Here is a 24838-nt window from a genome sequence, read left to right as displayed (position 1 = left end):
TTTCTTTCCAACAGAGGGCAGCAAAGTCACATTTTTAACTGCTGAAGCGCAGTGTATATGGGGAATGACAAAATAATTTTTATCAAGTTGAAAAACGAATAGAAATTGCATCCAGATTGCAAAATTGATTCATTGGAATAACAAAAATAACAGTAAATCACGTTTTGTATCTAAATGACCATTTAACCCGCAACTAACAAAAAAACGTGAATTTGTCATCAAAGTGTTGCTCTAAAATCAACACACCAAATACCAATATGTAATTTGTGTTTTATGAATTAAAATTCACTTTGTATTTCTGACCAATTTGGGGGCGAATCCGCGGTAGGCTGCTCACAATGCATATTCATTAACGATCGCGCTGCCCCCCGCCTATAAAAGGGAGACGCGCCCATATACTCTTCTGACTCCATTCAAGCCACGATGAACTACGGATCTGAAGTGTACTCCTCTTCCTCCTACCGAAGGATCTTCGGGGAATCTCCCCGCTATGCGTCCTCTCCATCTCGGACAGCCATGAGCGTCTCCTCCTCGCGGGCAGGCTACCGAGCCTCCTCCGCACCCCGGAGCAACGTTTCATCCGCGGGCGCGTACACCCGAAAGTCCGGACGCGCCTATTCGTCCATGCCTCTGGATACCTTCGACCTGGCCCAGAGCAGCGTCCTCAATAATGAGTTCAAAATTGTACGCACCAATGAAAAGGAGCAAATGCAGGGTCTCAATGACCGCTTTGCCATGTTCATCGAGAAAGTGCGCAACTTGGAGCAACATAATAAAGTGCTGGAGACTGAGCTGGTGGCCCTGCGCCAGAGGCAGGCGGAACCATCCCGCCTCGCCGACCTGTACCAGCAGGAGATCCGCGAACTGCGCTCCCAGCTGGATGATCTTAATGGGGAGAAGTCCCAGCTCCTCATCGAGAGAGATAGCATCGATGATGACCTCCAGAAGCTCAGGGGGAAATATGAAGAAGAGTTCCGTGCCCGTGAGGACGCGGAGGCCACTCTCAAGGCTTTCAAGAAAGATGTGGAGGACGCCACCATGGTGCGTTTAGACCTGGAGAAGAAGGTGGAATCTCTCCTGGATGAAATCAGCTTCCTGAGGAAGGTGCACGATGAGGAGGTGGCCGAACTCACGGACATGATCCAAGCCGCTCAGGTGTCTGTGGAGATGGAGGTCGCCAAGCCGGACCTGACCTCCGCCCTCAAGGAGATCCGAAGTCAGTATGAGTCCATGGCCTCCAAGAACCTGCAGTCCGCCGAGGAGTGGTACAAGACCAAGTTCGCCGACCTCTCTGAGCAGGCCACCCGCAGCAATGATGCCATCCGCGCCAGCAGGGAGGAAATGAGCGAGTTTAGGAGGCAACTGCAGTCCAAGACCATTGAAGTTGAGAGCCTGAGAGGCACTAATGAGTCCCTGGAAAAGCAGCTCAGGGAGATGGAGGACAGACACGGTGTGGAGATTGGAAACTACCAGGTAACAAAATCTTGTTCACGTTGTATTTCGTAACATTTATTTGGGTTCCTTTTTAAAATAGAGTATTGAAGGGCTAATGTGAGCTATGAGCTCTGTCCGTGGTTCTGAATTTCTCTTGGGACATCTCGGCTCAGCATCTGCGAGTGACAACGCCCACGTCCTTGTTCTCTGTCATCAGCTTGCAAAACATGCATATCCTCGCGTTCATTTTGCTCATACGCTTTGGGATTTTAATGTATATGAACAGAGAGTTGAGCTCTATGACCAGTTGATACACATAAAAAAATAAAGGTTTGCTTTGCAGTAAGTGCAATTACAATGTTGTGCAACGTATGCTGTCTTATTACAGCATTGCATGTCCTCAGAACGACAGATGTCTCTTGGCTCTGATGGAATTTCAATATTTAACAGGCAGCCTGTTAATCTATCTTTTTCACAGGATGGCATAGCAGAGTTGGAGAATGAGTTGAGGACCACTAAAAGTGAGATGGCTCGTCACTTGAGGGAGTACCAAGATCTGCTGAATGTCAAGATGGCTCTTGATATTGAGATAGCGGCATATAGGTAGGTCACTTAACATACTGTCCATTAGGATTAAAAAAAAAAAAAACACGCAACACACCACGCCGCACCACTTTTTGCAGCCATGGTTAACCTTCCTTTTAATCCCTTCTCATTATTGTCATCTTCAGGAAGCTGCTGGAAGGCGAGGAGACCCGCATAGGGACAGGGATCACCTATTCCAGCCCATCCATTACTTCAGGCGGTGGACAGAGCTACAACTACCAGTCCCGCATCTACACCAGCTCTGGCAAGGGATCCAAGAGGGAAGGCAAGGATGAGAGCCAGCCGCAGAGCAAGGCTGGGAGCAAGGCCACTCACGAGGTTTATGAGGAAACAGTGGTCACCACTAAAAAGGTGGAGAAACCGCAAGATGCCAGTGATACCTCAACCAAACAGAATAACTAGAAGCCCAGTGTAAGCCTGCTAGACCACTAAACCTCCACCCCCTTCTTTGATCATTTTCCATACTAATACAAATCCACTTACACCACAGGGACCTAAGATGCTAGTTTGCCTTCTCGTAAACCTCTTGTATTGAAGTGTTGGTTTTGCAGATAGAAGTACAATTTGGGATCCAGAGGTTGATTTCATGATGCTTTCAGTTTCCCTTAAATACCACACATATCCCCCAAAGGAAAGCATCAGACCATAATTCCACTATATCAGTCACTCTATTCATTAATTCTCTTTTGTTTGTTTGTCACTCACTCACAGAGAAGAACAAGCTCTTAGGCAACACATGCTAGAACCGTGGTACAGTACTCAATTTCTTCTTCACACTTGCATCATACAGATGCACACAGTAGATCATAACTGGTCAAACACCACTACCACAATCACGAGACAAAAATGTGTGCAATCACATTGCATACTTAAAGGACAAATGCTTTGAACACATCACCTACATAAGATTAAACAGATTAGCAAGAAAGCACAGACAACTACAAGAAATCATTCCGAGGTTAATAACAATGTACGGTTGGACCAAAGAACTAGCTTGTAATATTTCCTAGTTGACTCAATCAATACAAATTTCACCTCAGACAAATTTTCCAATCAATATTGATGCATCAATTGTGTCTGCAAGGCAGCAACACAAAGGTGGGTGGACATCCTCAAAGGAACACTGCCCTTTCTTACTTCTTGAATAATAGTGATAATAATAATAATAGTTGTGATATTTAATCAGCAAAAAAGAAATGTGTGTAAAGCGAGCTTAATTTGCATGGCGTATCTAGTTGTCCGTTATCCTGCTCCATTGCTCATTCAGCACAGTGGCTGGATTTAAGGGCGGGGCTCCTATGACCGCCCCCCCCACCAGCCTCCTTTGACCATGCACAACCTCATCATGCAAAGCATTCATCGATCACTGCACTGCAGATGGTGTTTGTTAGCTTTGTAGGATATAATCATAAAGCCTGTAAATCTAAAAAAATGTGATGAAAACGAAAATTCAAACAAAAATAATGCACAGGAAATTGTTTGAAATTGTTTGATAAATTACGCTTAAGCACAAAATGCTAACTGTACGATGCACCTGAGCGATAAGCGTACCGTGCGTAGCTCCATTTCTCACAATTTCTCACATTGATGAATAAAGCCCATGTTGAACCCACAATTTACTATATTACAGCCTGAAGACCAAACTTTGCAAGGGGCAATTAAAATAAAGCCGAAAAGCACCAGATTGTTTAAAATGTGACCTCTCTCTTTCACACTTTGGCCATGACTGGATAAAAAGTCTGTTATAGTATGAATCCACCAGTAGAAAACTGTCTGAGTGAGCCACTTTTTGCTCACTTTTTTTGCTCGCTTACTACCAGTTGAATTAAACACAGCAATGTTATTCTTATGCTAGTCGCCATGGCAGACCGCGCCCTGACAAGCTGCACTCACACAGAATGTTCTGGATTGGCTTGTAATATTTGTGGCTTGGGAACAGTTGATATGTTAGTACAGTACTGTAGTGAGTGTGTATTTGTATCGCTATGCAGTGGCCTATCCTAAAAGGACTTTGGAAGAAAAATGTCACTAGCACATATGTTTGCTGCATTCCAGAGTAACAAAAGCTTTTATAACCACACAGCAAAGAAAAGAAAATGTCAAGGGTTCCTAAATATCCCACCACTACAACACTGCCAAAAATATCACGTGTGCAACACCAGGTCATGGCATGACATTACAAACACAAGGATCAATATTTTGCCATAGAATAAATAACGTAGGATATAAAATGCCTTAAAACACCAGCAGCTTCGTATCTGACCATGTGCATGGTGCAGATTTTGTCCAGTGGGGTGTTTGATCATTTGCATTTATTTAGCGCTACCATGACAAGTAAAGTTTAGGGATTGAATGTTGCTGATATGTTACTCTTGTTAGTATTTCAACTTGCTATGTATTGCTGTGAGACACTGTGTCAATAAAGATTTGACATTACTTAAGGCTGCACAGGATTTTGTTATTTGTGTTTTGTAAAATTACTTAGGGCGGGGGGGCTCAGACACAAGGGTTGCATATCTAAACATTTACGATTGTGTATACTGCGCAACCCATCCCGTTTTGTGGATTCATACATAAGCTACAGTTTCTTAGTCTTCTTTTCGTACTTTAATATAGCAGCAAAATTAGGTGTCACTTTAAATCTATCGACACCAGAGATGCATCTCCGTTTGAATTGATTCTTTTCCAGACATTGGGGCAAAGTGCCAGATGCATATCAAAGAGACAATAGGTGACCTGCCGCAGATCTATGTGAAGTCATATTTGAAGCAAGCCCCTCGATTATGACTCAACAAATGGACACACGATGCCGAACCTCAGGCAGCACTTTGCGATCGGTTCTTCTTTGTTGTTGGCCAATGATTAGAAGGTACAAGCTTGGTGCTTGTAGAGCATGCGTGATGCAGGGTGCGGCCCTTCAAAGATTTATACCTCTGCAATGCTCCCAGCAGACGGTGTGGTAACAGCTTTTCGAATGCCACCATAAAAGCGCTGCTGTGAAACAGCTCTCTCTGGTTTGCTTTAAAATAAAAATGTACTTTCCAAAGCTCAGCCTCCCAACCTCTTCCTCATAATTACAGCAAACACATGAGAGTATTAAAAGACATGAATAATTGCTGCTACCTTGTATAAAATGTGAGCTCATATAGAATATTCAAACTGGGATTAATTTGAGATTGAAGGAGAGCTGCGGTGGTCTGTGATCCCACTGCAATCAATGTACATCGCAGTTAAATCATTCCTCAAGCGTGTTGTTAAGATTATTATTTGCTTCCTGTCGTTATGACAATATATATCCGGTTACAAATTATTACACAAATTGTGTTTTACTCAAATTTCTTGTCGTCTATAAAAATGTTCAACTGTTAGATAATGATTTCAATGTTTATAACCCAATCTCTTAATCATAACAGCATTTATTTAACAAAAAAAAAGAGGAAAACACGTTTTTTGTTCAAATGCACTGTTCGAAATTATTATGCACAGCAGTGTTTTCAGACATTTTATAGGTTGTAAAAATAGAAAATAGTCATCAGATGAATTTTCTGCATCAGGAGGATGTATTTGCAGGTATCCAAAACTATTTCTATCGAAAACATCTTTAATAAATTCCATTTAAACATACAACCTCTTACTTGATAGCAGCTTTGCAAGTTTTGCATCCATTGATCTTGAGGTTTTTTTTGCAGAACCGCTGCTTGAATTTTAAAAAGGATCACAGCTTACCTGTTCTCTGGATTTGGCCATGTGGTGTTTACAAGCTCAGCACTAAGCACTGCGATGTCATTTGCAGTCGACAGCAAGTGGTGAAATTACCCCAGAGGTATTTTTTGGTACTCAATTCCTATTCTACAAATGCAAAATTAATCAGAAGATTTTGGACTTCCACTTTAACAGCATTTACTTGAGACATTTTTCATCATGTTCGCACTCCAGATCTTACCTGCATGTTTTCTTTGCTGAGTGGAGCCTTTTAAATAAGAATGTGCTATTGTTGGCAACTCTGTTACCAAGGTAGACTCTATTTCCGAATGTGCAGCATGGCTGTAATTACTCTCTGTCTGGTTATAATTTTGGAATCTGTTTTTCCAGTCTCCCTTTTGCTAGACAATGCTCATGAAGATGTTTTATGGTCCATTCGGTGATCAGTGTCTGTGTGAGGCAACACCACTGATAATACTGAGGGTCAGACTCATCTGTCTGCAGAAATTAACTGTGAATATATTTGACTATGTATTTACTTTTTTCCTAATCCTGAATATCCAAGTTGAGTGCTCTGTGTAGCAGTATGTGTGAGTGTGCTGCAGACAGGTTCATATATAACAGGATATGGTATAATAATTCATATTTCCCCCGCCAAGATGGTTTTTGGTTCTTTGTTTTTTTCCTTGCACTCCTGGGGATTAAGATTAGATGTTAAGATTTGTGAACTGTGGGACACGCAAAGCCTTTTGAGACGTTTCTGTGATTAAGGGCTGTATAAATATGTTTGACTTGACAAATGATGATGTTGCCAAGGTAAAGAAATAAATGAAATCAAGAATGCCTTGACATCAACTAATTAGATTCATCAAATATTTCTGAACCAAAAACGTTTGGGTTCGTAACAGAAATTAAAGTTCAACCATGCAGAACAAGATAGACATTTTTTTTTTTTAAATCGGTCGCGTAACAGTGACATCACACAATCAAGTGGAAAACAGTCAGCCTCATTACCTGTCACCACTAAAATTAGCAAACATAAACTTTGGTTGGTGAACTTACATTGCATTCTTTCAAACTCACACTCTTATAAGAGTGAAAAGACGTGAGACTCAAAGTGATGTAATGCAGTACAAACTTAATATAAAACAATGTAATGCTTCTTCAAATGCAGGGGCAGAGCATTTCATATGAGCCATCCTATTATATGTTCGAATGACAGACCTTCATTTTAATTTCTGTCTTTGTGCCAGTAAAGAAAGTGTTAATTTGCTGCTGTTGCCTTGGAATCTGTTGCTAGCATCCCTCTGCTGTGGCAGGCTTAGGGAGGGACGGCTTTGAGAGCAAGAGAGGTCTGGAGTGAGGCTTAATGCACAAACACAAAAGGGGAACAAGAGGCTTAGGAGCACATTAGACATTTGACATTCAAGTCTTGACCTGAGTACATCCAATATTTACCTTCAAAAATGCATTTTGCAAATAATCACCTCCTCCTTAAACGATTTCCTTGCCTCACATAAAGTGCTGCATCATGTTGAGGCAGGCCGTGTGATCCGCCTTGTTAATCAAGCCGTCACACTCCCCCCCCCCCTTGTGCTAATAATAGCAGAGGCAGCAGAGCCGCACAAACAGGCTGGTGGAAGGTTGGTGGAAGATTATTTTCTCTGAAGAAAGGAATTTCTCATCCTGCTTCTTGACCTATACAGTAGATGGACAATGTTGCATGGTATTACACATGAGGACAAAGTTATTATTCTCTGTTAATGAAAGATTAACAGTGATCACGGAAATAACTCGAATCTGACAGTAATAAAGTAATGGACAATATTGTGACTGGTTGGAACTGTGTTTTGGGCTCGGTCCTTGTTGTTGTTACTTGCTGCAATTTTATTTTGTCATTTGTCACATTATTTTGTCATATAGGATTGAGAGACATCAGGCATATACAGACCCTGTTTTTCCACTTCTGGCTCATTCTTCTATTTTACACGCCACTTTTCAGTAAGGGTTTGTGTACCAAGGGCATATGCCATGCATGTTGATAAAGTATTTTTTTTTAACTTTCAAGATGTTTATCACAGTATGCAAGTACCTGCAAATAAAAGTTGAAATGTCTTATATTCATTGTTTGATGTCAAACCTAAATATTTTCATTCTACAGTAAAACAAATGAACTGACTGACACTGTGCAAGATGTTCTGTAGGGTCCTTGCCAATCAGATGGGACTCATTATTTTGGAGAAGGTTGAGAAGGGTACAGGACTTGCAAAACAAGGTTAACCAACAGGGATGTTGCATGTAGATGCTGTAGAAGTTGAAAGGGTGTGTCAACTTTTCATATGTAAATAATAATAATAATAATAATAATACATTTCTGCACATACTGTAAATGTGCCAGTCATGTTCGATGCATCCATCCAGTCATTTTCTGGACGGCTTGCTTGTTCAGGGTCGTAGAGAAATGGGAGTCTATGTCAGATGACTAACAGAGAGGTGGAACCTGGATGGGCCATCACTCATTTACAGGGTTGACACATAGAGATTGGCATCGGCCATTTATTCTGAGTTTTCACAGCATAGCATTTACATAGCATAGAGTAGCCGACAGTACATGTTTCGAGACTCTGGGATTGAGATGGGTAAAATTCGTGCATCATTCAGCCTATTCGGCAGTGCTGATGTTACTGCTGCTGCCTTTATTCATAATAGAGCAGCTGAGCTATTTCAGGAGTTTCAATTTGAACTGCAGACCATGACACAGCATTTTAGATCCGAACAAAATTCAAAGACTAAAAATACAATAAATCTAACCCCAACCTTCATGGTGCAGAATGAGATTACAACCTTGGTAGTGCAAAAGTGAAGTTACAGAAGTTACAGAGTACAATGAGAGCTCCTTGGCTTTGGCTATTTTAATCTTCTGAAATATTGAAATTACTTAATCGTTGTCTTGGCTCCTTCTGCAGATTTCATCCCGGGCGTTAAATAAGGGATGGTATTATTAGCTTCGATGCGGAACAATACTTCATCATCTTGATCACTAATTTCCTGTGTGTCTGGACAGATGTGAAACTGGGTGAGGTCAAAGTGCATCATCTTCTCTCATTAATCTTGCTGCTGCAGGGACTGTTTCATAAACTCATTGATAAAACAATGTTAGAAATTCTTCATGCTGTTTGACAGTCACTCTATAGTTCATTCTAACACTCAAGGCAAAATGAATTCCCACTGGTCAGTAAAAGACTTTGCTCATATGGTTCTTGGGCTGATTGAAGCAGATGTGCAGGGGAGATGAACCCGGGAGAACACTACAATAGACTAAGGTTAATTATATCCCTGTTTTACCGTGATGATTGATTTTCAAGATCTGAGAGGGTCAGCAATTGTTCTGGCAAAATATACCAGGTCACCTTGGACAAATAGACCACTGCCAATGAAAATACATATTACTCACTTCACACCAATAACAAGCATACAAAGACAGCAATATTACACCATCCTAATAATTCAAATCAGTATAGTTCATATAGAATCTATATATGAATAAGGGCTTCAGCGTTAGAGGGACAAGAGATGGACAAAGGGTAAACAGACAGAAGGGTGATATAATAATAAATCATAATGCACATTAAAGCAGCAATTATAATATTATGAAATGGGAAGTGATGTCTACAATCAGCTGGAAATTGCTTATATCACCCCAAACATACTGTTGCTGTTTTCTGTAGCTCGGGAATAAAATATGTTAACTGTGTGCGCTTGGCAACAGACAAAGAATTGATTTTCTGATAAATTGGCTTCTATTATTGCATGCATTGATCTTGCAATTGACCACATCTTTAACATTCTGTCACATTTACAAAAGGTGATTAATTAATCAACTTGTCTATAATATGGTATGAATATGTCCTCTCAGAATGATGCACTGTGATTACGCAACAAGCCAAACTATAAAACTGAAATATCAATTTGAAATAAATGCATCCCTTATGACAATCAGCATGTTTATTATTGATGTAAAGCTAGAATATTTTAAACACCTTTTTATGAATAGGCAGACGTACATATTGTTTTTCAATTGTCCTCAATTTGTTGTCATGCATATTTTCACATAAGCAAAGAATGAACACCCCCATTGCTATGCAAAGTGCATTATGCAGTCAGAACTGAGAAATAAAGAAGACCTGCCTCCAAAGGCCATCCTATTGACAAATGTCCACACTGTATGGACTTCAAACACCCACTGGACAGCTGAGACGTGGGGGTTGCTGATGGGGGAGGTGTTAGACAGGCACCCCCCCCTTTCATCATGCAGTGAGTGAATAACAACCAAACACATTTAGAGAAGATGCATTGTGTGTATTTAGGGATTCTACTATGGCGTCTTCCAACGACTGTGACATGGCAATTTATTTTAAATCAATTTGATTATTTTGCTGGGCATCCATAACAATCACAGCCAGTCAAGGTTACCCATCCCATTTGTTGTCCCATTGTTTTCTCCATAGTGGTCTGAATGGTTGAATCCTGACTCTGATTAGCTCCTGGAGAGGTTGTTAGCCTAGGGCAGGGGTCTTGAATGCTGGTCCTCGGGGGCCGATTTTCTGGACATTTATAAATATCTCCCTGCTGCAGTACACCTGATCAGACAATCAGCAAAGTCTGCTGGAGCTGGATAACGATCCTGACCATTTGCTGGTTGCTGGTCCACGAAATATCAGTCGGAGCATGCTATAATTAGAATTGATCAGCTTGCTTTAATAAATTCATATAAAACGACGTTTGCCAAATAAAACACTGAGATTTGTATGGAATAATGAGCAGCTGTTTGCAGTGCCGACTCCAATGCCTCATGTTAGAATTTTGTTCAATGTAATATTTGGTCTCTATCACAAAATCCCCTGGAGATATTTGTAATCCCTTTCTATCCCAAACACAGATTAGTAACAGTTTGGACAGACCAAGCTGGTGGAGAAATTAACGTTGGTGTTTGACAACAACTGCGTTGTACTGCTAATCGAAAAATGTGCATTGTCAGAACAGGACTAACTTGCACCATGACTAATAATAGAATATAATAATTCTGTGTAAACAAATTCAAACAGATACTGTGCATATTCTTTTGTCTCATCTGTCGGTCTGCTGTTTAATGTGTACTAGTAATGTGCAAGTCAACAGTGTGACACGCCCGTTGGTGTTGGACAAATTGAAAGCTCTATATTCTTATGTAACATACAAAACACCAGTATCTCTTTGTTTTTTTCTTCATCTTCTTGTTATTTTTTCTTCCTTTTGTGTGTGTGACCTGATCAATACATTTGCTCCATACATTTTTATTAGCTATTGACTTATTTTCAACACACGTGCTAGATAGGTGTGGGGAGGGGGTTTTACTCTCAGATGCCCCACGAGTCATTGCAATGACTTTTTAGGGTAGTGTCATTGATATAAACCAGTATCAGCCGTCTGTCAGAAGTGGGGCCCATTCCCCAGCAGGAGGACAAGTCGGGGATTAGAGGAGGAGGGCAAGGGAAGCGAGCGTCTGGCATGAGCTTGTCGCAAATTAATGAATGTAGGGAAACACTGAGGGTGCGACATACTGCGAGATTTTTTTTTTTCTTCCGTCTCTGGCCATACTGGCCAGTCCGAGCCTGATACTGGGGCACGTGACCCATTAAAACAGATCTGGTGACTCCCCTGCACTTGAATGTATGGATTGTAAATGTGCGTCTTTTATCAGGTATTTGTGCCCAACGAAGAAGGATTCAAATGATAGTTTTGAGAACAACATGCTGCAGCATCACGGGAAAGCTTTGTGAATAGTTGTTCAGCAAATACAGATGTATTACGCTTGCAGGAATTGAAGTTAATCCAACAAATCGCTATCATGACCTTGTTTTATATTAATCTGCATGCCGGCCAAAGAGGCAAAAAAAAAAACTGTGATGAAAAAACATGTGGGTCTGCTGCCCCCTATTCTTTATTTCTAAATTCTATGTGTGCCCTACAACCAGTTCAGGGTGTACCCCGCAGAAAACTGCTGGGATAGGCACCAGAACACCCGCAACCCTCTTGAGTATACAGCGTTTCAGAAAATATATGGATGGATGTTTTTTTAGTGTGTAGGTATTGATCATTTGGGGATTAAGTTTATCGAATTAAGATACATTTAAATTGATAGATGATTGATTTGACTTTACCTGCATTCATATTCCTTTCACCAAATTGTCTACATTTTTGTCCCATTAGCAATTCTTTGGCCTTAATGCATAGGCAGTGATAATGTGGTCTTTCTTGAGCTGTCACAGAGGGTTGCTTGTCATCACTTCACTCTCTGAGGTGATAGTATCTTCGAGCTTGAAGCAATGATTAGCGATGGATTGCTGCTGATTTGCTTCTCTGGAAGTGAGTCGCTTTGTCGAACCTGCTTGTCATGGGGGCGTGCAGGGTGATTACAAGACATTAGTCAGGAATTTTCCAGGAATGTGAGATTAAAACAACTACATTGGCTTGAAGGAAACCTGGATTAACTGTTGTTTTCTGAATTAATATAAAGACAATCATGCATATTTTATGTCTTCATTAATCATCTGCCATTGATTGAAGGCGTTGCAGTAGTGTGGTTAACTGAGTGTAAAAAAAACCCTTCAGTTAAAGGATGGGGATAATTGCCAGATGTGCCTCTGACCTTGTGACAAAGACCAAGGATATTCCTTTAGTTTATGAGCAATTAACTTGTGAATCAAACACAAATGTTCCGCTATGTGAACGGACAAAATTAACACGTCTGGAAAAATAACAACAGCAAAAACCTCTTGTAGAAAAAATTCCCAGAGAGTAATTGTCATGTGTCTCGTGACATAACATGTAAGTGTAATGGAGGACTTGAAAATCTAAATAACAAATTTACTGATATATATTTTGTGAAAGTCTGTTTAATGATTTGAATCCATCAGATGAGTGAATCAATTTTTAAAGTTTGCTATCTTTGCTCCAACTGCTTTTCAGCAGCATTACATTCATATTAGTCCCATAGCGTCTCATCTCCAGGACTACAGCATGGGTGTGTTTTTCTCTCTCTCTTTCCCTGCTCTTCCATCTCCTGAGCACTGACTGCAGAGGTGCTTACACCTTCTGGCAGTGTGCCCAAAGGCTGATATACTGTACCGTGTCACTCCACACACATAAACAGCGATTGAGCGACTACAAAACACTAAGCTTTCCATTACCTTGACACGGCCATAATTAAAGCTTTTTTTTTTTGCTCTTGGGGTTAAAAGGCAAGTCTGGCAAGTCATCTGCTAAAATATTTACTTACCACCATTACGGGGCTGAACAGAAGTGTGCAAATGCTTATGTCTTGTTGTGGATGTAAGCTGACACCACATAGTGAGATCAATACACCCAGATCAGCTATTAATTAAAAAGCAGTTGAAACGCTTGTATGGCCTGCCTAGTCGACGGAGAGAGGCTTTTTATGGCTCATCTGGGTACATGAATCAGCCACAATATTTTGACAACTTGTTCAGTCTAATAAGTATGAGGTGTTTAAAAAAAAAAGATGTCTTAGTAAATATAGTAACTTTTATTGATATTATAACTGTCAAGTTTAATTAAGTGCATTGCAGTCATTTAGTTGCACACGAATCTGGAATTTTAGACCGAGTCTTAGTATCTTACGCCGTTTTGTAACGCTAGACTCACAATTTTAAACATTATAAACTTTGACGAGGTAGAGTTTTAGATACCGCTCTTGTGTTGGATCTCATTAGATGTCATGTTGTTGGGGTCAGTGCAGTTGTATGCACACATGTAAGGGAGTTTCCGAAGTTTGGAGTAAGGCTCAGAATATAGTTTTTATAAAGTCGACACTTTGATAGTGCTGTTAGCTTCTTTTCTAATTTGAATATTAAATTGATGTCTGTAGTGTTCTTTATGATTATTTTACATGTGTGTATACGTAACTTTCATGGCAATATCATTCTGTTTTTGTCAGCGTAGTCTTGGGCAGAAACAACATTTGTGGGAAATTTGGTCCATGGATTTCTGGTTCACTGGCTGCAATAGACAGCAAATCGTTCGGAAATAATATATTCTGATAAATTGAGTTTTTTGTCAGTGAGGAGCTTATGCAAAGACAAATGGAAGTAGACAACCTGTCGGTTAAGGAGGCACGGGGAAGGACAGGTAATTACGGGACTGATTGGAAATGGAAACAAGGCTTTAGATGGGGAAAGAGCGCAAATTCAAGTGGTGGTCTTGGTCAACTGATTGCTCCATACATGATCTGAGAACAATGAGCCTAAAGTTAGAAGATGAGCATGTGAGGCTACAGATTGTGACCGCAGTTTATTTAACCTTATAAAGAGACGGATGGGCTTTCTAGCTTTTGCTTCAATTACATATTAGAGGGGTGGGGCGAGCTGGGAGAATGAGATGTCACTGTTGGTTATTGGATCTAAAATGGCAGAAAATGCTAATACACAGCAATTGGCTTTTTCTCCACTATAATTACATGCTCTCAGAGGTTGATGACAACCCATTATTTGTCAGGCACATGGCTGATTACTCTGATTTGTTAATTGTACAAACCAATGACTGAAAGATATAAAAGCAATATGGAAACATAGTTCTGATTTGAAACCATCGTACATGTCTAAACTCAATTCAGACATAAAACTAATAATGTAGATCAGTTGTTGCCATTTGAGATATTTTGTTATTATAGCTGAAGCTCGATGCGGTACACAGGCAGGTCTAGAAACACTTACGATCTAGTATGCGTGTGCTTCAATGTGTGAAATGTCCTCCTTTTCATCTTACCAGGCTGCGCATATGCAACCACACGTCTGTCTGCCAGAGGAGTCACTCCCGGAGGACATTCCCATCAGCCCGTCCACCTGCCCGTCCCTCTGGTGACAAGGACTGGCTGTAACAAAGGAAAACATCCTCTTCTTGTTTTTGTCATTAAAACACGATGAACTTTTGAGCATTTAGATGATTTTTGTAAATCTATTTCATTTAGCTAAGGCAATGTAATGAGTAAATCTTCCATAATCCACCCTATTACCTTCCAACCCAAACGGACCGATAACCTTCAACGTAGAGGTGCTCTAAGATTAAACATCCAAGGAGCTCAAGACTAGGTTTGGGTTTTACAAATTGATCAAATATGTGTGCCGACCTTTATCAGCCAGTTAATTATCCTAAATGTCCTTCAAGAGGTGTCCTCCAGTTTTTTCACTTAATACAGCTTCCACCCTTGAAAAAGAAAACCGATAATTTATTATCAATTATTATCTGTTTTTTTCATAAATGTATTCACACATTTAGAGCTCAGTGGCCACTGCAACTACCCTGCTGAAATCAGCACAAATTGACACTAAATGCATGTTAATAACTTTTGTGCACTATTAGAAGAATTATGTTTGTTTATGAAAAAATAAATAGTGTGTGTGCGTGCGTGCGTGTGTACGTGTGTATTGTCTGTTATCAAGTCAATGTTTCTTTAAAATGTACAAATAATATTTTGAAAAAAAAAAATAGAAAAATAAAAAAATGAAAGAATCATCATAAACCATTCATAAACCATGGTTTATGATGATTCTTTAATTTTTCTATTTTTTTTTCTAAATGATTGCAATCATGCAACTGTGCATATACTGCATATATAAATACTAATAGAGCTGTGCACAAATGGATGGTAATTCTTTCACTCGTATAATTGGGCACTGCAAATTAATAATGAAATTATACAGATTGTGTGACGTCACCAGAACTGAGGTTTTTTTAACATAGTTACTGTTAGCGTGAGTCCACTTTAAGACCACCGTCCATTGTAAGAACAATATTGGGAGTAAAATAACTCATATACTGTATATCCTTTACACTGCTGGGTTAAAAATTAAATCGACCAATTGGGTCAAATTGACCCAACTTCTTGGGTTGTTTTGCAAAAAAGACAAAAATTATTGCATTGTTTTGTTTTGAGCAAAAACAACCTAGGAATTTGGTCCATTTCTAACCCAAATTGGGTTGTTTTTAACCCAGCATTTTAAGGGTGTACATGTTTGTTCATCTTTTTTTTTAATAAGGACTATTTACTTAAGTGTTTTAAGTGCTCATTGTTTTGAAGAAAATGCCACTAAGATGGCAGTCACTTGTCATGTTGCTACATGTACCCTTACTGCTACATGTGCCCTTCCTCTTCTTCCCAGCTATTGTAAGGGCACGCTCTTGCTAGCCTGCCTTTAAGGCTGACAGTCGACAACCTTCGTGCAGGATCCCCTTCTCCAGTTGGGTCAGTAATGAATAATGCAGACCCTTACATTTCATCACCCAAATAGAAGCTCCTGTGCCAGTGCTCTGCCGTCACACCCATTATTCTGCCTGGGTGCGCAATAGGCTCTAATTTTTCTTCATGCACATACAGAGACAAATAAGACCACCACTGCATTTCCTTGTACTGCATGTCAGAGAAAGAAACTGACAAAAAAAGGCTCCAATGATAAAGGAACCTTTCTTTAAAAAAAAAAAAAAAATCATCACACTGGAGACTCGTGGACAGTTTGTTCTTATTTGCTGCTTCATTTCAGCATTTCGTCTTCTCACGGTTTCTGAGGGTACCCCACCTTCAGCACGGCATTGCCTCCCTCCAGATGCCCCGCCCTTCCTATCCCCTGACCCCCACCCACTATGCAGCCTCTCCCCACCACTTCTTTCGCTCCTCTCTTCTACTTGAGCAATTTCTCTCTCTTCTGAGTCTCAGCTTATGAATTATTTACACCTGCATCACCACAGGGGGTTTCAGTTGCGCTGCCTGACCGTTTACAGTTCAAAGACCTGCAGCCAGAGTATATTCCAAAAGGCGCAAATTAATGCACCACCTAAATTTGCTTGTAAGCATGACAGTTGAGTTTCTCTGACCAGTCTGCCAAGCTCTGCTGCTATAAAAACATCACGCAACAAAACTTGGTGAGTTGCAGGGAAGCTGAGTTTGATTGTCATCACATTGGTTATCTGGAAAACATCCAAACAAAGAAAGCGGTGGGAAATCCTCCAGATAATATAATGGCAATGTCGACAAATTGTAATTCACGCACAAATGACAGATGCATGGAAGTATGAACTGATAGCGTGAAAACGATGAATTGGTCTAAAGTGACCATCATGCGGCACATGCATGCAGCACCTCTTATCACTGCAAGATGGAACAGAAATAAAAGCTCTGTAGTCCTGCCACGCCCTACCCTGTGCCCCCACAAGATCTGCATCCTCACACATTGTTCTGCGCAGCTTGGATTATAAATATTTCACAGCCTATGGGCATAAAATATACTTTGAGATATGCCTCAATTTGGATACTAGATCGTATATTTTTGTTCTTGACCCTCAACTATTTCATAGAGGACATTCTTAATTTGAACAAGATTTCATAGTGCACATTTGCTTATTTACATGATTGAATTCTATAATCTGAAGATATTATGTTTACATAAATTGAGATGAATTTTAAGAAGTGGCTGTAATTTCTGTTTTGTGTACAAAGCTGACAGTGCTGGATGACGCCACACCCTGCTGCCTCCAGATAAAGACAGAAAGACGAGGCAACATGCAGTGAAGTCACCAGTGAGGTGTGAAGGGAGGGGACGGATGAACACGTGCCTCTCACCTCCTCCCTCAGCCATTTCTTGGTTTTCATGAAGACCATGTGAGCAGTTGTACATAACATGGAATGACTGCTCAATCAATTTTCAATGTCCACATACTGTATTGACAATTCAGAACACAGAGTTCCAGCCGTAATTCCCCTTTACCCCTCAAAAGAAAATTGGGAATACATTGTTTTACATTTATTATTAACATACCTCCTTTTCATTTCTGCAGGATATGTGCTTTCAGATGCGGTGCTGTGGATCGCAGTGCTTTATAAAGTGATTCATTTGTGTGTAAATGTTTGCTTCTATTTATTTTAAAAAAATCTCACATCAGCCTGTCCTTGATTTCTTGGGACATTTTTTAGATTTAAATGCAAAACTGCAATCGGAAAAATGATATTACCATAGCTAATCTGTTTTTTTAATGGACGACCTAAAGAGAGGGTATGCTCTGACCACGCCCTGAATTGCTGATGTTTGCGTGTCTCCCACAACCCCCATCTCTCCAGCACACTGAGACCCCCCCTGCAATGTTATACAACACCCTACCGCTTGGGCTGAAAACCCTCTTTTGTCCCATAGCGTGTAGTTTGAACATGAGAGGCAGTAAATGCACACATATAATAACCTTGGATATGCGTGCATGTATAAAGAATCTATATGAAGTGGTTGTGTGTGTCATCGAAAATATTTGCATGATACTGAAAAATCAAGAGTGCTGAGTTACTGCATGCATTAAGTTGAAAACAAAATGAAATAATGTACAATAAAACTGAATTTTCCAATTTTAAGAAGTAAAATGCACAAGAAAAAACGCACGTAATATGTTGACTGGAAAGGGTGACAAAAGAATGGTGTGTTGGAATAAATGTGATGACTTGGCTGAATTTCACCTGGTGAAATATTGATCTGTTTAGAAATGGATGACAGCATTTGCTTTTTTCCCCCTTTGACACCTTTGTAAAGAAGGTCATTGTGTTGGGGCTGGGGTGGTGGGTGGGAATGGGTGATGTGTGACTAAACTGCCCCCACCTGGTATGAAATGGAACATGCCATAAAATATGTAAACATAAATTACACGCTGAGACAGTGAGCTAAAACTTCATTTAAGCTCAGGTTAAGTATGTACCTCCATTATTACTTATAAGAAATGAAGGAATCTCTATAGCGCACTTCATACACAAAGTAATTTAGGTGAACACATTACAAGATAAAAATAAATATTTAGAGGAAAGACATATACATATCATAGTTCAACAAAGTTTACATGCTGAAAGGAGAGGGAAGAAGTACAAAAAAAATGATAATAACACTACATATTGAGACTCCAACACAAGATACACACCTTTTCAATTCATTTTCCAACTTCAGAGCTTTACATTCCTGCAACATCTTCAAGAGATGACAAAATACCATGTTTAAGCTTTTTTATATATCATATTTGTGTAAATTAATGTTTTAAACCTTTGTCCTAATACCTCAGACATGAAAAAAAAAAAACTATGCATTACTCAGTCTTTGCACATTGTTCAAAAACAAATCGCGTAACTCACTTTGCAGGATGGGATAGTGATTTTTTAAGGGCATTGTGGCATGTGACCATAGCGGTGTCTTGTATTGACATACCGCATAGATAGCCAATCAAATGGTAATATGTTGCATCACGAGGGCTTTACCTTTTGGTACTATTGCGCATGCGCAGTTCATTTCGAAAATGGCGGCCGTACAAGGCGGTATGGCCGACGCTGTTGAAATAAAGGACATTAAAACGGAACCACCCGTTGATGCCGTCGTAAACAACAACGCAAATGATGGAAGGGTACTTTCTGCGTCCCCAGTGTCCGGTGCTTCGGTTGGAAGTAACAAAGCCGCAACAGGAACCCTGGAAGAGAAGCAGACGCTGCTGGCAATTCTGCAATTCCTTAAAAAGAACCAACTGTCCGAGTCTGTCGACATTTTGCGTCGAGAAGCTGGATTACCGCAGGATTTTTTCGATTCCAAGGCTGGTGATACGTCCTCGGTATCTGGAGGTGCATCAGGAACGGTGGAAGAAGGAGCTCTAGATGCCAACTCTCTACTGAGCCGAGTGACATCCTCTTCCGAAACTCAGGCGCCAGTCAAAGGTGCGTGATACAACTTTGCACACAAAGATTTTGTTTTGTTTTGTGATTTCCATTTTACGAAACACTAACGTGTATGATCTTATACGTACTATTTTTGTAATAATATTTAGTATCCCTCATACACATTTCGATTTCTGTGCATTCATTTAGTTCTACACAGAGGATATTATGTCCCATTCATTTGAGGTGGACTGTAGCCAATAATACTTAATATTTTTTTCCTTCGTACAGCCCATTAGATGTATGCGAATAGACAAAAATTCGGGGTAGACGATTTTGAAAAATAATCTAATTTAGCACCACCCCCATTTTGCGATTTAATATGCGATTATTTTTTTCAAAGGTGCCTTTCCCATATGTTTTTCAACAAACACAACCAACAAATTCATCTGTTTTACAATAACTACTATGCTTGAATGTGTTGGACTTTTAAATTAGACTCATGGACGAACGAAGGCAAATGAACTATAAATTTGAATGAAAGAAAGTTCATTTCTACTTTGATTAGAGTTGCTAACTTCCTAAGTATTTCGATTTGCAGTCCAGTTGATTTGCCAGTGACTGCAGGCGTTTTTATTATACTATATATTATATGCTAATATTGAATACTAACTTGTGTTTCAGCTCCACCTGCAGAGGACCAACCAGATGTGAGTGTAGTTTTATCTGCTTACAGCCAACAGGGAGACCCAACTCTCTATGAGGTTTATTACAACGGCTTAAAAAAGTTTATAGAGACAGTTTTGGACTGTCATCGAGCAGAACTGTCCCAGGTTTTCTACCCACTCTTTGTGCACATGTACCTGGAACTGGTATACAACAACCATGAGAATGAAGCCAAGGCGTTTTTTGAAAAGTGAGTTTTCTTGTCATTATTTGTTTTGTTTTCCTATTGCGCTTGCCATTTTAATAACCTGCTGCCCACCCATCTCAGGTTTAGCGGGGATCAAGAATGTTATTACAGAGATGACCTTCAAGTCTTGTCAGGTTTGACAAAAAGGGAGCACATGAGAGGCAACGAGACTCTGCTCGACTTTCGCACCAGCAAGTTTGTCCTGCGCATCTCTCGGGACTCCTACCAATTGCTCAAGAGGCACCTGCAAGAGCGCCAGAACAACCAGATCTGGAATATCATCCAAGAGCACCTCTACATTGACATCTTTGATGGCATGCCACGAAGCAAGAGCCAGATCGATGCCATGTCTGGTAGTTTGGCTGGAGAGGGCAAGAGAGAGGCCAATAAGGCAAAGGTTAGCATGTTGTTCATAAAGCCTAAAAGATAAGAATTAAAATAGTTTTCTCTAAGTCAGTAGTCTGTCTATAAGCGAGTAACACACATACTGAATACAATTCAATTTGTCTGAAAAGTACTAATTAAATAGTAGACCTGTTGTAACAGGCTGCCAACTGATTTTTTTATTCACCTCCTTCCAGGTTTTTTATGGCTTGCTTAAGGAACCGGAAATCGAACTGCCGCTCGATGATGAGGATGAGGAAGCAGAGAACGAGGAGGGCAAACCCAAGAAGAAGAAACCTAAAAAGGACAGCATGGGCTCCAAGAGCAAGAAGCAGGATCCCAATGCACCATCACAAACAAGGTATAGATTCCTTTGTCATTGTTTTAGAAAAGATTCACTTTATTGAAACTATTTCGAGCGTCAATGCAAGCCTCCTGCATTTCCTGAAAAGTGCACTGTGTTTCTCAGGATACCTCTTCCGGAACTAAAAGACTCGGACAAATTGGACAAAATCATGTACATGAAGGAGGCCACCAAGAGGATCCGACTGGGACCAGATAACCTCCCTTCTGTTTGCTTCTACTCTTTTCTCAACGCATACCAGGTCTGAATCTCTTCTACTCACTTTCAAGTCGGAGTTCAAGTCCGGTAAACATAAACTCAATTGTTGTATCCTGATTTATTCCTCAATGTTTCCTGCAGGGTTTAACTGCTGTAGACTTCACGGATGACTCCAGTTTAATTGCAGGAGGCTTCGCTGACTCCTCAGTCAGAGTGTGGAGTGTCACTCCGAAAAAACTACGCAAAGTCAAGTCTGCAGCAGGTACAGTGAGTAAACAATAGCAGTCGGCAAAAAAAACAGTTGGAAACTAAGATTGGCCCAGCGCCAATAGTTTGCCTAACAGTTGTATCGCGGGCCAAGATTTGATCATCAGGCAAAGTATTTTGTGCAATGGAGCTAACTTGGCATTGTTTCTCTTGCCAAAGACTTAAACCTGATTGATAAAGAGTCAGATGATGTACTGGAGAGGATCATGGATGAAAAGACAGCGAGCGAGTCCAAGCTCCTGTACGGGCACAGTGGTCCTGTTTATGGTATTAGCTTCAGCCCAGACAGGTAAAAAGCACGGATACCCCTGCCGTCCTGAATGATCTGCTTCGGCACAAAAGACATGAGCACTATATGATCCGTGTAATAACGACTGAGGTGCACGTTTAGGAACTACCTGCTGTCGAGTTCTGAAGATGGCACAGTGAGGCTGTGGAGTCTCCAAACCTTCACCTGCCTGGTGGGCTACAAAGGCCACAACTACCCTGTGTGGGACACCCAGTTTTCTCCTCATGGCTACTATTTTGTCTCCGGGGGACATGACAGAGTTGCCCGGTAAGAATTGTGGACACATGTTTGCCTCACCCATTTTGAAGATCAATCATGTTTGTGTGACACCTTGAAGCAGGTGCAAAGATCCACTCTCAGACTGGTGAATTAATGGAATTTATTGATAATTTGAGTTTATCTGATTTTGTTTTTAAGTATTTTTTTGTAGTTGAAACCAGCGTTTTCATTCACAATAGGGTGGAGCAATTTTGCCAACTTTCCTTCTCTTACACCTCTGGCAAATATTAAAAAGTTTGACCAGCGCATTAAGAAACAACATGAGCGTAATCGGTTTGTTATTGTTTTCCATATGAGAACGGGTCTCTCGATTTCAATTGTGCAAAAGATTGCCAAAGAAATCATCAATCACATCTAATATGTCCCTCTTCAGTCTGTGGGTTACAGATCATTATCAACCTCTGCGGATGTTTGCTGGTCACCTGGCGGACATCACTTGCACCCGCTTCCATCCCAACTCCAATTACGTGGCCACGGGTTCTTCTGATCGTACGATCCGCCTGTGGGATGTCCTGAATGGAAACTGTGTTCGCATCTTCACTGGTCACAAGGTACTTTTTTTTTTTGAAACTCTTACTTTTCTGAATGTGTATTTGATGTATTGTGTCTTTTAAATCTGTGTTGCGGAAGACAAGTCTAACATCGTTGTACCGCATTTTGTAGGGTCCAATCCATGCTCTGACATTCTCTCCCAACGGGAAGTTTTTGGCTTCGGGGGCTACTGATGGCAGAGTTCTTCTTTGGGACATTGGTCACGGACTCATGATTGGAGAGCTCAAAGGCCATACAGATACCATCTACTCTCTGAAGTTCAGCAGGGATGGTGAAATTCTTGCCTCTGGTGCGTAGTCAATAAATATGTCGATTATGTTGGCAATTAATGGATGAATCAGATTAAAAGACAGGGCATTATTTAAAATTGATAATTACTGTTTGGTCCATAACATGTCAGAAAACAGGTCAAAATGTTGATTGCTGTTTTCCAACGCAAAAACAGACATTTGCAAATGTTTCAACTGATATAACAAATAGAGGTCAAGATGTGCAACACTGTCTTGGCACCGATTTCATGCTGACATCGCTTTTTGCATGCGTGACAGAAATATACAGATCAGTGCATGCTTAGTTTTCAATCGAGAGATGTGTCTAATAAATTTAAGAAAATGCATAAATGTGATAATTTAGGGTTCAACTCCCTTTTCAGGGATGGTTAATTTCTACACTGTATATTTATAATGTATAATACACATGAATCTTGTGTCTCGCAGGCTCTATGGATAACACTGTTCGCCTGTGGAATGCCACGAAAGCATTCGATGATTTGGAGACGGACGACTTCACCGCAACTACAGGACACGTTCATTTACAGGATAACTCACAGGAGCTTCTGCTTGGCTGCTACACAACTAAATCCTCACCTGTCCTTCACCTTCACTTCACTCGCAGAAATCTGCTCTTGGCAGCAGGTGGCTATAATCCATAAGACTTTTAACTGAATTTAGCTTGAAATCATTTTGATATTTTTGGACAGTGTGACAAGCTCTGATGATAAATGTTTGATATTCGTCAACTCTTAAATTTGACCGTGATGGAGGACCTAAATACAATGTCCTAATACGGTGCCATTGTAACTGATGACTAAGTTAGAAATAATTAGGCGCACAGCTCAACATGTGAATGCCACTTTTGTATTATAGTGTTTTTATAGATAAACATGTAAATAAAAATTGTTTTTATGTTTTCGGCATCAATGGTCTTTATTGATAACATAAGGAAACCAAGCAGACATTATATTCCAAGCACATCCAGCTGCCTACTCCACTCCCAGCAGACAAAAATCAATTGTACATCTGTAAAGGACACAAGCACAATACAGTTGACTAATGCAAAAGTGTGTTTTGGTACAATTAGTCAAGAGGTACTTACTTGTTTATACCCATTTTACTTCCCAGTGACTGCGGCTTGTTTCTTGGGCTTCAATTTAAAGAAGAGGCCGATTGCTGCTAGGGTGGCATATGTGGCCAAAACACACTGTGAAAGTAATTCATAAAGCAAATGTATACAGTATATTAAAATGTGAGTTGCATAACAGGCAATGGATTCGGTTACTTACATTTCTCCTGCCGACCATGGTGTAGGCGTTGAAGTACTTAGCAAACCCAGTGAACTGGTGCGCCGTTCCTGCGTCATGACCTCCCATGATGGTTTGTGAACCTATATCACAAAGATCGGATTGGAAGTTCTATTACTCATTCTAGCACCTATATGCAGCTATAGCATTATTAGCATGTCAGCTCAATTATACTGGTGTCAAAACCAGGAATTGCTGCACTTGTCTGAGTTTGTTTTTTCTTGTGAGCGAAGGATTGCAACCACAGTTCATTCAGCCTGACATTGACGGGATGGTCACTCACGCTTATGAGCATACCAAGCTAACCGTGAGCCGTCTACACAACATTATTGTTAGCTAGCGAATGTATTAAGGCAACCTGATCTTTTAAATTACGCGAGTAGAATGTGATGACATTCATGCAGTTAAAACGACAAGAAACCATCAAATCAAATATGTAAAATTACTTTGAGCAGAGGACCCTTGACAAGATTGCGAGAAGACTGTGCCCTTCAACGATGCTAGAATTGAAAGGAAGTCCCGCCTACTTAGAGTAGTTGTGTTCTTTGTCA

At 40.3% G+C, this 24838-nt stretch overlaps 3 protein-coding genes across 3 annotated transcripts; 2 read left to right on the top strand and 1 right to left on the bottom strand.

The window, feature by feature from the left end:
- The first annotated feature begins 396 nt into the window (after window positions 1-396).
- inab (internexin neuronal intermediate filament protein, alpha b) lies at window positions 397-4488 on the top strand. The gene is made up of 3 exons (XM_037241997.1): window positions 397-1473; window positions 1913-2037; window positions 2166-4488. The coding sequence occupies exons 1-3, from the start codon at window positions 424-426 to the stop codon at window positions 2440-2442; spliced, it is 1452 nt and encodes a 483-aa protein (XP_037097892.1). The 5' UTR covers window positions 397-423; the 3' UTR covers window positions 2443-4488.
- Window positions 4489-19107: 14619 nt separating this feature from the next.
- taf5 (TAF5 RNA polymerase II, TATA box binding protein (TBP)-associated factor) lies at window positions 19108-23901 on the top strand. The gene is made up of 11 exons (XM_037280444.1): window positions 19108-19522; window positions 20147-20378; window positions 20457-20772; window positions 20957-21120; window positions 21229-21364; window positions 21463-21583; window positions 21748-21877; window positions 21980-22144; window positions 22530-22707; window positions 22820-22997; window positions 23425-23901. The coding sequence occupies exons 1-11, from the start codon at window positions 19114-19116 to the stop codon at window positions 23637-23639; spliced, it is 2244 nt and encodes a 747-aa protein (XP_037136339.1). The 5' UTR covers window positions 19108-19113; the 3' UTR covers window positions 23640-23901.
- atp5md (ATP synthase membrane subunit DAPIT) lies at window positions 23884-24828 on the bottom strand. The gene is made up of 4 exons (XM_037245944.1): window positions 24734-24828; window positions 24270-24370; window positions 24083-24187; window positions 23884-24006 (listed from the first exon to the last, which is right to left on the bottom strand). The coding sequence occupies exons 2-3, from the start codon at window positions 24354-24356 to the stop codon at window positions 24098-24100; spliced, it is 177 nt and encodes a 58-aa protein (XP_037101839.1). The 5' UTR covers window positions 24357-24370; window positions 24734-24828; the 3' UTR covers window positions 23884-24006; window positions 24083-24097.
- Window positions 24829-24838: the final 10 nt, after the last annotated feature.

Source organism: Syngnathus acus, chromosome 1, assembly GCF_901709675.1.
Source record: "Syngnathus acus chromosome 1, fSynAcu1.2, whole genome shotgun sequence".
NCBI lineage: Eukaryota > Metazoa > Chordata > Actinopteri > Syngnathiformes > Syngnathidae > Syngnathus > Syngnathus acus.
The sequence above is the reverse complement of the archived record's forward strand: the minus strand, read 5'-3'. Positions and strand labels throughout refer to the sequence as shown.

Coding starts and splice junctions, on each gene's coding strand:
- inab (XM_037241997.1), top strand. CDS start 424: ATGAACTACGGATCTGAAGTGTACTCCTCTTCCTCCTACCGAAGGATC. Junction 1,474..1,912: donor TGGAGATTGGAAACTACCAG/GTAACAAAATCT, acceptor TCTTTTTCACAG/GATGGCATAGCAGAGTTGGA. Junction 2,038..2,165: donor ATTGAGATAGCGGCATATAG/GTAGGTCACTTA, acceptor TGTCATCTTCAG/GAAGCTGCTGGAAGGCGAGG.
- taf5 (XM_037280444.1), top strand. CDS start 19,114: ATGGCGGCCGTACAAGGCGGTATGGCCGACGCTGTTGAAATAAAGGAC. Junction 21,121..21,228: donor AATGCACCATCACAAACAAG/GTATAGATTCCT, acceptor TGTGTTTCTCAG/GATACCTCTTCCGGAACTAA. Junction 22,145..22,529: donor GGACATGACAGAGTTGCCCG/GTAAGAATTGTG, acceptor GTCCCTCTTCAG/TCTGTGGGTTACAGATCATT.
- atp5md (XM_037245944.1), bottom strand. CDS start 24,356: ATGGGAGGTCATGACGCAGGAACGGCGCACCAGTTCACTGGGTTTGCT. Junction 24,188..24,269: donor CCATGGTCGGCAGGAGAAAT/GTAAGTAACCGA, acceptor TTACTTTCACAG/TGTGTTTTGGCCACATATGC.